At 42.2% G+C, this 13,722-nt stretch overlaps 1 protein-coding gene across 1 annotated transcript in view; it reads left to right on the top strand.

Annotated features, from left to right (window-relative positions):
• The first annotated feature begins 11,352 nt into the window (after window positions 1–11,352).
• The window catches only part of TMEM26 (transmembrane protein 26), a 14,400-nt gene continuing 12,030 nt past the window's right edge, over window positions 11,353–13,722 (top strand). Inside the window, exon 1 of the mRNA XM_009070809.1 lies at window positions 11,353–11,543. Within this exon, the coding sequence (XP_009069057.1) occupies window positions 11,353–11,543 (191 nt within the window). The remainder of the gene's footprint in view (window positions 11,544–13,722) is intronic.

Here is a 13,722-nt window from a genome sequence, read left to right as displayed (position 1 = left end):
ATATACATATACATATATACATATATAAATATATACATATATACATAAAGTTTATACAGAAACTGGAGTAGTCCAAAACTACTGTACCACCCACCTGCATGGACAGGATTTACAGGTATTAAGTCTCCTCAAAGTATGCCAAATTCCAATGTATAAATTGTATTGTCACATGCCATTTGCTCTGTCACAGTGGGACAAGTTCCATGTTCTGCAGCACCACTGGGTCAGTTTGCTCAATACTCCTCTGTGTCTACCACAGCTGAGCAACTGTTTCTGATTTGACTAACACAGCAGCCATGGCAATTCAGGGGAATGGGAGGCAACACCATTGCTACAAAGATCTGAATGCACAGTGTATGTGGTTCCTAAGCAAAAAGGCTTTCCTGAATTTCAGACTTGCAAAGTTCACTCCTGCCACTATCGAACACACTCTAAGAAAAGCCCAAGATTTCAAAATATGCTCAGGTATTAAATATTTCCTAACTCACCACAGAAATGAAAAAATTGGCAAAATGTCTTCAGCTCAGACTGCTGTAAATCAGGAACTTGAGCTTCTGGGCATTTTGGGCTGCATTTCAAACTAAGGTACCTTACCATATGATTTAGACTACCTCTGTGCAATAAAAGTAGCTCTGGACAGAGTGATCAGGCTCTCATTGTCCTTGTTCCCCTCTCTTTCTCTGGTTCCTATCCCCAGCAAATAAACACATGCCCCCAAAGAACCCCTCCCACATACCCCAAACAAACCCATGAAACTGGAAACACACAGACCAGCTGGAATTAGTGACACAAGGGTTTTTTATTATCTGTAGTTGTGGCCTGTTTTTGTGCAGCTTCTGAATACAGCAGCTCTCTCTTTGGGTTGAGCCTCTGAGCCCTACAGTCTAATGGACTTACTCCAAGAAGATTTTGGTTTTACTCGGTGCAGTGAAAATAATAAAAGCTCTTTCTGTGAACAAGACACCTTCCTCCTCAAATCTTCCAACAAGCACGTCAAAACAGGGTTGTCTGTCTTTGAGACATAGAAAGGGACTTTCAAGTAGAGAACTGACAAAATCTTATAAACCCTATTCTAGAAGAGCCTCTGTTTCCTGTTTCAGATACTGACAAAAAGAACCAGTTTGTAAGATTTCTAAAAAAAGCTGCATTTGGATAAACTTTGATTCCTACAAAGTTAAACCACTAGATGAGCAGATCCAAATCAAACTTCCAGAACAGGAACTCACAGCTTCTACTCAACAGAGGTACTGGAGAGCATTAATCAGCCAAGATGTTTTGAAGAACAATAGGACTATCTTCCTCCACTGAAACTGTTAACAGAATGTGGCATAACTGAAATACTCCAGTGGAAACTCTTGGAAGGAATAGTTAATTTTTCTTTTAAAAAATACAAACCCAACCAACCCAAAACCCCAAAACCAAACAAAAAAAACACCCCACCCAAAACAACAAAAATCTCCAAGAAAAAAAAGCCTGATGAGATTTCACTGGTTTTGGCCCATGACTGTCATTTCACATGGTAAATACTGTGATACACTCCTAAAGTTTTCTCTGAAGGAGTCTGAGGATAAAGCTGTCCTAAATACATGCCAGGCCTATTGCCACAGACCATTCCTTCTCACCTGTCATTGAAATCCTGTATTGCCATTACTCATAGACAATAAACATGGAAAAGTCAGCAGCTAGTTACAAAAGTTGGTCTAAAATATTTCCTTATTATTTCCTGCCAGATGCTGAAGATTCTCCTGTCAAGTAATATTCTGTTATTTCAAACACAGTTTTATCAGACTCAGCAAATCCATGAGAACTAGTAGCCATTTCCTGGGTTCATTAATTGGGTTTTTGGGTGGTAGCAGTTTGGGGGTTTTAACTGGCTTTGCCATGTGTGACTTCTCATCAGCAGTACTCAGAACTGACATTTGACTTCAAGGCAGTTTAAAGACCATTGGGAACATACTGTGACATTGCTGAGTCTAAACTCCCAAAGATATTTGTATGTGCCTATTACACCATATCAGCTCTTTTTATTGAAGTCTCTCAAGTCATTATGCATATCAGGACCAGCATAGACAGATGTCTCAAATAAAGGATGAGGTAAGTATAGTCAATGGGATAAAGCACTTGAGAGAAGGCAACAGATGACATTATTTGAAAGCAAACTGGCATTGTAAGCCATACAGTGGGGGTGATCAGAAACAATGCTCACTCATTTTTGGATACTGTCAGACAATTCAACAATATTGTTTTATGCAATCAAAAATTTTGAAGATCTCTGTGGGTGTCAGATAGGTATTAATAACTTCTGGGTAAACATCACAGAAAAAATTCTGGCACTCAGCCTCTCTTTTTGCCAGGAAAGAAAATGATTGAGCAGATGGTTTGTTCAGAAACTGCAGCCTTTGGGAAGAAGCTTGTTTGTAAAGCTGAATATATTTTGCAACCAACAAAGACGTGGAAATTTTTGTCCTTAGGAAGTTTTCACTGATAACGAGAGGATGGGAAAGTCAGTACAGTATTCCAGTTCAAAAGGAGTATTGCTAATCATACACTATTTTTTTTTACTTACCAGGTCTGTGGCAGTCCAACGCAACAGAACATAATTAAGCATCTTGACAGTTTATGGAAGCCTTGCTCTCAGACAAAGACCCTTGTCATTATATTTCTACTGCAGCGATGATGAATATGATCAGCAGATTGTGACTGAGAGTTTTTTGTGCCTTTACACGCTCTCCCTCCCCTTGTCTGCATTCATGCAGTAATTCCTTAATCTGCCAACCTGTATTTTGTGGAACAGTCCTGTCTTTCAGCCCTTTCCAGCACAGAGATTCGAAAGGCAGCTTAACAAATTAGCTTGCAAAAATATCAAGGAGTTTCGTACACAGCTTCATGGCTATTTTCTTTATTAAATTCTGAATGCATGTCAGGAAACTGACAAAATATACATATATAAAAATATCCATTAGAAATATATTCAGATTATCACTGGACCCCAAGATTGTCAGGGAGGAAAGTGTCTTGCTAGGACTGTGGCCAAGTACCATTGTTTAACTGTTCTGAGCGATGCTGCTAAAGGTTTTCACACAACCTGGATATCATGGAAAATGAAAATAAATAAATGAAGACTCATTTATCAGGCACAGAGGTGCAGAGAAGCCAGTGTCCTTCCATGACACCTCTGATGAGATACAGCCTGGCTTTGTGAGACCTGACTTCTCATGTACCCAGTACAAACATTACAGGTTTTGGGGTTTTCTTTACATAATCAACATTTTGCCATCTCTCTTACTTGTGCTTCGAGTTTATCACAAGCATACGATTGTAATCACCAAGACACTATGCCCAAAGAAATGGAACTATAGTGAGACTGTTTGCAAGCTTGACCTCGGACTCATTAGCTTGACTCAGTGCCATAACAAATGCTCCCACAGGAATTTGAGTGAGTTCAGACCACGGAGGAAGAACTTTGTTCTAAGACTCCATGCAGAGGTACTCAGAGAGTAAGCAAAAGCAGTGCCATTAGCTTTTAGCTTACAAGCTTTTCTTGACAACTGTTGTCTAAAGCCTGCAATATTTTGCCTGTGTGCTTAGTGCTCCATCTGTGAGAGGAGCTGTGTGAGAGCAGCTGGCCTTTTCACTGGCAATAGCTGCACCAGGGACCTGTGCTCAGGCACCACTTCATTGTGCCCCAAACCTGAAAAATGTTTTTCCTGTTGGTTCATCACATGAGCTTTACACTGGAAAACAGGAGAGAGAATGACCAGAGAGACCATTCAAAGGATTCCTACTCCAAAATGGAAAGTTTTCCTCTTTGCTGAGGATGAATACTATAGTTTTTCACTGTTTGTAATTTTAGGTCTCCCACCTCAGACATGGTTGAAATAGTGCCTGCAGAATACGGCTGCTTCTACTCTTCTTTGAAATATGCAGTGCATAGAACTCCTCTCAGAAATAGAGCCCAGGGTAGCAGAGGAATTACAAATCCTAATAAAATACCTGAAACTTTTTCTTTCTTTCTAGTTCTTCAAGAAAAAAAAAAAGTGGCCCTTCCAGGTGGCTTTTGTTCTGTACTACAAAACTAAAAGAAAATATGTATAACTGTAGAGAGCTATAAACTGTTCATATACTCTCTCCCAGCTTTAATCAGAGGAGAAAACACATCCCTCTGCAAAACGTTGGGGCTGCAGAAGCTTTGATGTCACTGGAACTCTGCCAGCTCACACCACCTCACTGGCCAGGGCCATTGTGCTCATGGCAGACACATGCCCACTCAAAACTACAGTGCTAGCTAGTCAGTGCTTTCACCTTCTCTTCTAAAAGCCTGGACTCACAATGCATTAAAATATACACTGCAGTTTGTGCCAAGCTCACTTTCCTCAGTCAGGTCTGTGTCTTGGAAGGCAGTGGCCCACAATAGGTAGTAGCTATCCAAAACACTTGATGGGTTCTATCCTTCAAGGAAGATATAGAGAAGGAGAGAAATTACTACAAGCACAAGAAGGGAAGCACAGAGTGAAAATTATGTCCAGGTTATAGAGATGAAAGAGAGAACATGAGAGCAGTCTGGCCACTGGAAGCCTTTGGTTCTCTTCCTTTGTAGGGTGCAGGTTTGCACTTTGGATGATAAGCTTGTACAAGTATATTTTGAGACTGGATTCTGTAGCTAGTGGTGTGGGTACAGGGGGGACTTAGACCACATCTTGTGGTTCTTCTAAACTTAGTGGCAAACAGACAGGCACCTGAAAATACTGTGGGCTTGATTTTCAGCTGAAAGTGTTTTTACATGCCTCATTTCCTCTGGACAGACAGAGTGTCCTGCTACGTTGGAGACTGAGCATTTGAATTATTCTTCTTTCTTTTTTTAAAGTAAAGCAGGGAGCAGCAGAAGCAGGTTTATCATAGAATCATAAAATTTAAGGGTTGGAATGGACTTTACAGATCATCTAGTCCCAACCCCCTGCCCTGGGCAGGGACACCTCCTCACTAGATCAGGTTGCTCAAGGCTCATCCAGCCTGGCCTTGAACACTGCCAGGGTTGGGGCAGCCACCACATCCCTGGGCAACCTGGGACAGTGTCTCACCACCCTCACAGGAAAAAACATTTTCTAATATCTAACCTAAACTTCCCCTCCTTCAATTTGAACCCATTACCCCTTGTCCTATCACTGCAGTTCCTAACACAGAGTCCCTCTCCAGCTCCTTGTAGGCCCTTCAGAGATTGAAAAGTTGCTCTGAGGTCTCCACACAGTCTTTTCTTCTCCAGGCTGAACAGCCCCAACTTCCTCAGCCTGTCCTCATAGGGGAGATGCTCCAGTCCTCTTAGCAATTTTGTGGCCTCCTCTGGACTTGCTTCAACAGTTCCATGTCCTTCTTATGTTGAGGACACCAGAACTGTGTGCAGTATTCCAGGTGGGTCTCATGAGAGCAGAGTAGAGGGGAAGAATCACCTCCTTTGACCTGCTGCCCACACTCCTGTGGATGCAGCCCAGGATTTGATTGGCTTTACTTTTATAATAGACAGGATTTGTAATGTTCATAAAGCAAAAAACTAGGAAATCAGATGAAAGAAAACTATCAAGGGTGTATTCTTATGATTGCTGAAACTGAGACTGAGAAGTTCTTTTTAAGTGAATTGTGTTTTACTGGGTAACAGACATAGAAAGATTTCACCACCACCACCTGTAAAACTACACTGCTTTTTTATCAAGTAGCTCCTGTTTAGCCCATCTAGTTGATGAACATTCTTCCCAACTAGCAAATATAAATGACTTATGGGGATAATATTTCAATATATAATGACATTGCTATATCTTGGATTCTTTTAAGATCTGGGTTATTAAATATTAAATATCAAAGCTGTAAATTATTGTAGCAGCTTTATACAACTAAATTAAATTCAAACAAAACCTAATTTCCTTAATCATTGACTGTAATCCTCCAGGAACATATGCTATTAACTCAGCTACAAATGGCACTGAAATTGTATGACTTCAGTTAAGTTATTTTATATCAAATTCTAATCCAGGGCAGAGTCCTCAGTAAATCTCCTGCAGGGATTTTAATGCTTCTGCAATCATATTGGCTCTTTACTGGAGAGCTAATCTTTTTATACTCAGTTTTTTCTCTCCTTTATCCATTTCCTTCACACCCTTACTGAGCTACAGCTAGTACCTTCTATCACATATCATGTTTTAAAAGATTTGGCTTTCCCCCCTCGCGTTTGATCGGCAAGAGTTAGGCTCTCACGCCACAACTGGATAGGGTTTTTTGTTTCACATGTACAACTGAGTCATTCATTTCAACATGTATGTTAATTGCCACTTGTGGTGATCTCTCTATAAGGCTGTCATAATTATTCACCGTTTGCAGTCAAGCATTGAGAAAACAGAACAGTTTCCTCTGCTTTAAGAACCATATTGGAAGCAAAATTAAACAGATTTAATTTAAGCAGGAAACTTCCTCAGAGACTCAATACAATGACTGGGTAATAAAGAAATAAACCTTAGAGCCCTAGGAGGTGAGACTTGGAAAAACCTCCAGAGATGATCTAGTCAGCCTTCTGCCCCACAGTGATCAGCTAAACTGCTGTCATCTTTGACAGATGTTTCCCTAATCTGTGCTTAAAAGTCTGCAACAATGGACATCACAACCCATTTCAGTGCTTCGCTGTCTTTCCTAGCAATATATGTCCCCAAACATCTAATTGCAATTTTTTTTCTATTTAAGCCTTTTACTTCCTTCTCTCTGCTTTGGGACTGGAAAACAGGCTGTTCCTGGCCTCTCTGCAACAGCTTCCTGAACACTTGGCCAATTCCATCTCTCCTCTCTTTTCTCTAGACTGAATCACAGTACCCCCTTATTCTTAACTCAGCAGTCTTGTCCATCTCTGGACACTCTATCCTGTTAGCTCTCTTTTTGAAAAGCATCATCTGAGTTTGGGTAGTTTACCTGAGGTATTTCCCAGCATCAAGGAATGCAGAAGAAATAACTGAAATCTGGCACATTCCAGGTCTGTTTATACATCCCAGTGTGCCTCCTTCACAGCAGAACATTGCTAATTTATGACCCTTTCTCATCTGCAGTCTCTTTCAGCTTAATACCCTTTAATTATTTCTTTATTAATATTATAAATCAAAACTTCAAAGTCTCTTGAACCGAAGAAGACACTACTCCCAAATTTCACTGCCAAAAACATCCCAGTTTTTAAGTAAGCAATAGAAGTAAAGTCTGAGATAGCCTCCTTTGTTCAGAGCTCCTTCTTAAAGAAAAAAACAAAACAATCCACTGCACATGATCACCAAAACTCATAGAATTTTTGTTCTGGTATTCCTCCTCATGGGATTTCCAAACCTCTGCACTCCAGTCCAAAGTGGAGTCCTCCAGGTGCTTTTGATTCTATAAGAACTATGACCTAATAAGGATGTTACTTGCACTATCTAAAAAATGATCCATTTGTTTATGCAACTTATTAATTTCCTCCTATAGTAACACTCCTGTACTTCTCCAGCAGTTCCTCCCTCACTGACCCCAAATAGGACAGCACTTCAGCTAAGACCTTCTCAAGTGGAGGAGATGGACACTTGGCAAATGTCAGCTCAGTATATACATGCTGATGTGACCCCTTCATTTAACAGCAGTGTGGCACTGCTGACCTTTGTTCAGCTTGTGATCCACCTCCAACTCTAGTTCTTTCTTGCAAACTGGTGCCACTTCACATTTCTGACAGTTATGGGATCTGCTTAGTGAAATCAGCATAGTAATCCAGCCTAAAGGCAGAAACTAGACAAATGCATCTGCAGAAATCCTGTGGCACAGTTTTTGAAGTGCCAGATTTCCTATTCCTGCAGAAAGGTCACTGGTGTTGAGAGGACAGTAAGGTTTAACACTTCCTAAATGCATCAAACGTGCTGCAATTGGCTGTTATATGGAAAAGGCAAGCAGTAGGTCTTGCCAAGGTGTCTTGGATGAAAATCCCACACACCATGACATGCGTTCACATCAGTCTGTCCAGGATTTTCCAGAGGACAGCAGCTCCTGGAAGCATGTAACTCTCAAGGGTTCCCAGACACAGGCAATTCTCAGTATGCACACAAAGTTTCCAGACAAAAAAGAGAAGAGGTTGTATCATTAGCAGAACACACTATACAGGCAGACATAAGTCTTGCTTTCAGCTTGGATCTAACCAACACTACAACCTGCTATATGCACAAACACCAACACTACAACCTGCTATATGCACAGGTATATATGACATATATGCTGTATGTCTTTCTCTCACTTCAAGTCAACTTCTTTAGAGACCAGAAAGTCTCTATTAGTGAAGTCATTTCATGTCAGAACAAAGGTTCATCTGTTCTGCTGTCTGCATTCAACAGTACACCTAACTCCATGCTCAGTGAAAGAGTACATGAACAAGGTGAAAAAAGTTTCTTCCCCAAGTACTTCCTAGCCCATGATCAACTAGCCTGACAGCTGTAAGCTGCAAATCAGTAGAAACTATGAAAATAAAAGAATTAGTGGAACGTTAGCACATATAATGTCATAAACAAACAAAAAATCAATTCCATAGCCTTTTGTGCAGGCATCAGTGCTGTCCCATGCTACAGTGTGCATCTGTACCTATGCTGGGGCTCTAAAGAGCTCCTTGACTCCTCCTGCACAGCCATACCACCCCCTGAGGTGCAACCTGACCATGCACTGACCCAACAATTCCCTGGCAGACTTTTGGTTCATGATGTGTTTGAACAGATAAGAGACAATTTAGTCATTATGTTTTTTGCCAATTGTCCCTCGCAGTCCTTCAGCCAGCCTTATCATGTTTGTACATGCCAGGGTTTATCATCTTTTCAGCATTCTTCATCTGGACAGCACTTCAGCTTTTTGAAGGATGCCTTCTTGCTCCTGCAATCTCACTTACCCTGCCAATGTTGGGTTCTTGTCACACTTTCGCAAGTTTCTCTTGATACACAGTTATTTTCTCTGCACCTCCCATGTGATTTACGGAAGCAATATCCATATGCCCTGCAACGAGTTAGGTGTTCCATCTGTCTTACTTTCAACAAGCCTCCTGATCTGTGTCTAGTTTTCCTTTTTGAAGCTGGGCAAAGCAATGGTAGAAAACTCTGGCTCTTCTTCCTCCCACAAGGATGACAGATTTAAGCACATTCGGATCCTCCTTTCAGGGGAGCTCTTTTACTCCTACATCGTATCCCATAAACCACTCAGGATTCAAGTCAAGCACTACTCTCATGGGCTTCTGAACCAGCTGCTCCACAAAACAGCCATTGAGACATCTAAAAAATGTACTCTATCACATCTGGATGCAATACCTGCCTCTTCCAGACCAAATAACTAAAGTCATACATGAGTACTTACTTCCTCCCTCTGCTCAGGCTGTTATGCTGCCACCATGGTCCACCAGTGAGCTAGGCAGAGTCAATATTGTATCTTCTTCCTATTTAAGTTTTGGACTTTCAGTGATGTAAAGTCTGCATTGTTCATTAATGGAACTACCTTGTTAAGCAGTTCAGCTCCAAAGGGTCTTTAATATGCAGAACTACAAAGTATCAGCAGAGCTCACTACATCCTTCCTGACCATGATATCATGGGAACATCCCACTGATGATCATCTTTCCAAGTTTGTGACATCTGCACTGTTAGGATCCCCATGAACAATTAGACATACCAGTTCCCCCAGGTCATTTCTTCGACATTAAGCACTCCCACAGAGGAATATCTTGTTTAAACAATCCCTCGAATCTGTCTGTTCCCGTTTCCTCTTCAACTGGATTTGACCTTAACACCAACGGAAGGGCTGTGAATCAGCAGCACTCAAGGCATGATATGACAGGGTGGCTGTTGGCAGGGGATTATCAGTGGTAGGTCCTTGACTTAAATTAATTTTCCTCTGAACATGAGCAGCTGGATTTTGCTGCTCCAAAAAGACATGCTGAATAGTCCATTTATTTACGCAGGCATTTCCCAAGCAATCCATACTGTGGAATAGCCTTTTTTGGTGTTTTTTTGGTTTTTTGTTTGTTTGTTTGCTTGTTTGTTTGTTTGGGGTTTTTGTTTGTTTGTTTGGTTGGTTTGGTTTGTTTCTGGGCAGGGCTATTTTCAAGCAGTCTTCTTCCCCATTATCCTCCCACCCCCAAGGCTAAAATCTGGCCAGCACCAGCACTCCATAAAGAAAGAGACTTGGCTTTGCAGCAAGGAAAACTCAGATCTTAGCAATTGAGAAAAAATACCTTCTTACAAAAGTCACAACTCTTAGATTATCTTCTTGTGTTTAAAGCAGAATAGGATTCTTTTTTAAATTAAATCAACTAGGAAGTTAGGACCTTTGAAGCACCGCAGTATGTTACATAGACTTGATTCTCCATTTGTATTTTGCAATGGTGTATCTCAATTTAAGCACTTTGGCAGTAAATTAACACAAAACTGGAGAAACACAGTAACAATTTTGATCAAGGAGAAATTTCTCTTTGGTTACCCAAGTGTAAATTCAAATAAAATTTATAATCTCTATGAGAAACATCAAAGCAATTTTTAAATGGAGTCTGTACTTTATAAACCGTTCCCACTGAGGATTCTAAGAGTCAGTCTAGAGGCAACTGACCTAACAGTCAAACTTTGTGGCTTTGTATACGTCTCTGTTGGCCAATTCAGTAAAATTAGTGTTTGCCCAGATTTCATCCCTATTTCTGACTAGGGCTGTTTCTTAGCCCTGAAGCAGGGTGTAGATTATACAGTAGAGTGGTTTGACTAAACTTCAGTGCAGGTTAGCTTTTCTAACTTCTGTTGCAAAAGGGATTCCAGTATTGAACTAAGCATACAGTTTCTGCTTTCTGTATTGCAATGTTAAACCAACGATTTTAAAAGCTCCCAAATATGAATTCTATCTTCCAGGGGGAGCAGAAAGAGGGGTTTGGTTTCCACTCTCAGTAATGCAGTGGAGCTTTCAACAAAAAAGCTTCAAATGAAGAACCTGCCTTACGCTTCGACTCTTGGCTAGAAGTGGTTGAGGTGAGAGAAGCAAGTGGGGCAGCAGAGCTGTGCTGGGACAGAAACAACCCTCCCCAGCTGTGCTGGGGTTGCTGCGAGCTTACAAACCACTGCAGCATGAAAGCCTGCTTGCCTTTTTTTTTTTTTTTTTTTTTTTATTCTTCCCTTTAAAAAACTTTTCAGGAAGTCTGGGGGAGGGGCGATGCTGTTCTTTTTTTTTTTGTTATAATGGGCCCCTTTGTGGAGATGGAAGAGAAGCGATCCGTGTGCCTGCAGGGCGCAGGATTCCCGGTGACTCCCGGGGTAACTTCCCGAGGCTCCTGGGAGCACCGGACCCCGCGGAGCTCCGGGATGGAGCTGATGGTGCTGCTCAATGCCCTGGTTACTCGCCTGCTCTTCGTTTTGCACTCTCTCATCGGGGTCTGGAGAGTGACTGCGGTGAAGAAAGAACCCAAGTACTGGCTGCTGGCACTGCTCAATCTTCTCCTGTGCCTGGAGACAGGGCTCACCCTCAAGTTTAAGCAAGGCAGAGGCTACAAATGGTGAGCTATGCTGCCGGAGCTCCTCTTGCTTCTTTTGCATGTTTTTTTGCTGCCCACCCCGAGCACGGGGGTGCCAGGCGCTCTGGGCTCGCGTTTGCTCCCCGGCTGCTCCTGAGGGAATGGGGGTGGAAAATTGGGAGAGGTTTGCTGGTCCATTGGCGAAGAGAGGGCTCTCCGGAGGGGCAGCTGTGCACAGGCTCCCTGAGAGGTGCTCAGAGGGGCTGTGTGTGTGCTGACAGCCGAGCGGGGTGGGAAGGGGGCTGCAGGCAGGAGAGGGATGCTGTGGAGCTGCGGGAACAGTGGGCTGGGGGTGCTGGGGTGACACAGGTACCTCCGGAGCCACAGCCTGTCGGGGTTATACCCTGGGAGGCAGAGGGTGCCAGGGGATGCTCTGCATCTCTTCCCCCATCCTGCCATGCCCTGGTTTGCACCTCCTTCCCTAGAGCTGAATTCCCATCCCCTGCTCCTCGCAACAGCACCAATGCCACGCTAATGCGGGAACCTAAACTCAGTGACAAATAAAGCTGAGTGGCAACACTCTATTGGTACAGCAAGAGTGGCTGAAAGATTCGGATTTGAGAGGCTATTCCAGAGGGGAACTTTGATGCGTGAAAAGTTGCCCAAGAAAGGGACAAAAAAGTTACTCATCACAGAGCTTGCCCAAGCACATGGCTTTTTATATGCCTCTAAAGAATTACTGCTGTCGTCTACAGCTCATCAGCACTCAGGCAGCCAAAACAAATGCTCTGTGCAAAGGAAGCAGTCATGTAACTAATTGTCAGGATTTCACTAGGACCTTGTATTGCTGAAAACTCAAACTGCAGGCAGGCCCCGAGGCAAATCTAGGGCAAAATTACCCTAAAGTATTTCCATATTCTAAAATTCCTGCCCATTGCAACCTGTGAAACTCATTAGAATAGAAGTAGTGTTGAATGACAATTCACACATGTGTTCCATGCTCTAAATTGGAATGTAATGAAAGCAGTGATAAAATCTGAAACACTGGAAAATTTAACAACAGACAGAGCCCCAAATGCAGTTAGGAGACAGAGTGAGAAGACCAAATTCACTCAGGAGAGGAGGCAGCAGCAGAGTCTTCATGAAGGAACACTTGCTGTAGCAGCTTTTGGAAAAATCAAAAAAAAAAAGGAAAAAGATGCCATTTTATATGAATCCATGTGCTGGAAGACTGGGCTAAGTTTAGCTAGAAGGAAATTTTGAAAATGGATGCAGTCCAGTACCTTAAGCAGCACAGTAAAGTACAGTTATAGGTAAGACCTGTAGACCAATAGCCAGCATCTGTTTGCATCAGGATAGCTTTCTGCTCCAGTGGAAAACACATTCAGAACAGGCTATGGAAACACCTCCACAGACATCCACGGGTCCAAGCAAGGGGCAGACTGCTGCCCCAAGAGCCTCATATTCTCCCTGTTCACTACTGACAGAGGACTGATACTTATTACACCAGCACGAAACACTAAGTGGCACATGTGGAGGAAAAGTATTCTTGTGAGCCTAGCCACGTAATATTTCCTCTCAATTGCTCCTTCTGAAAGAAAGGCAGGGTTAAAGCCCCTGAAGTCTCCTGGCCTGATCTGGTATCATTACTCAGTATTGCTAATCTGCCAGCTGGATGGATTTTTCATGTACTCAGGTCCTAAAGGAAATACTCTAAAATATGTTAGTTCTTCCACTCAAATGAGAGGTGTGTTCTCTCCCAAAATAACCAGGCTAAAACCCCACAGAATCACTTTTTTTTTTTTTTTTTTAAATAAAGCTAACAACAACAAAACTCCCACTGCCAAAGCAAACAACACCCCCTCAACCCTGAAAAACCAGCACAAAAACACTACCAATAAACAAACTGGGACTATCCTATTTAAGGGGATTGTTTGAAACATTTCAGGGCAGCTCAGCAACCCAGTCATTTCCCTGAGCTGAGGTGTTGGTTTTTTTTCTTTTCCTCAGTGCTTAATCTCCACTGGAAAAGGCAGGTACATTCAGGATAGGAACAAACAATAAATGCAACAACATTTGACTGAAATGTTGCTGCAGTTACATACTTACAAGCAAGATAAATTCACTGCAGAACATGCTGATAGCAGGATAGAAGGAACCAAGCAAATGTCCTGAGTTTGATTTCACTGCCCTGTCCTGGGCCAGTACATGTGCATCACTG

This window comes from Acanthisitta chloris, unplaced genomic scaffold (assembly GCF_000695815.1).
Source record: "Acanthisitta chloris isolate BGI_N310 unplaced genomic scaffold, ASM69581v1 scaffold363, whole genome shotgun sequence".
Classification (NCBI taxonomy): Eukaryota; Metazoa; Chordata; class Aves; order Passeriformes; family Acanthisittidae; genus Acanthisitta; species Acanthisitta chloris.
This window is presented reverse-complemented; position numbering and strand designations above follow the sequence as displayed.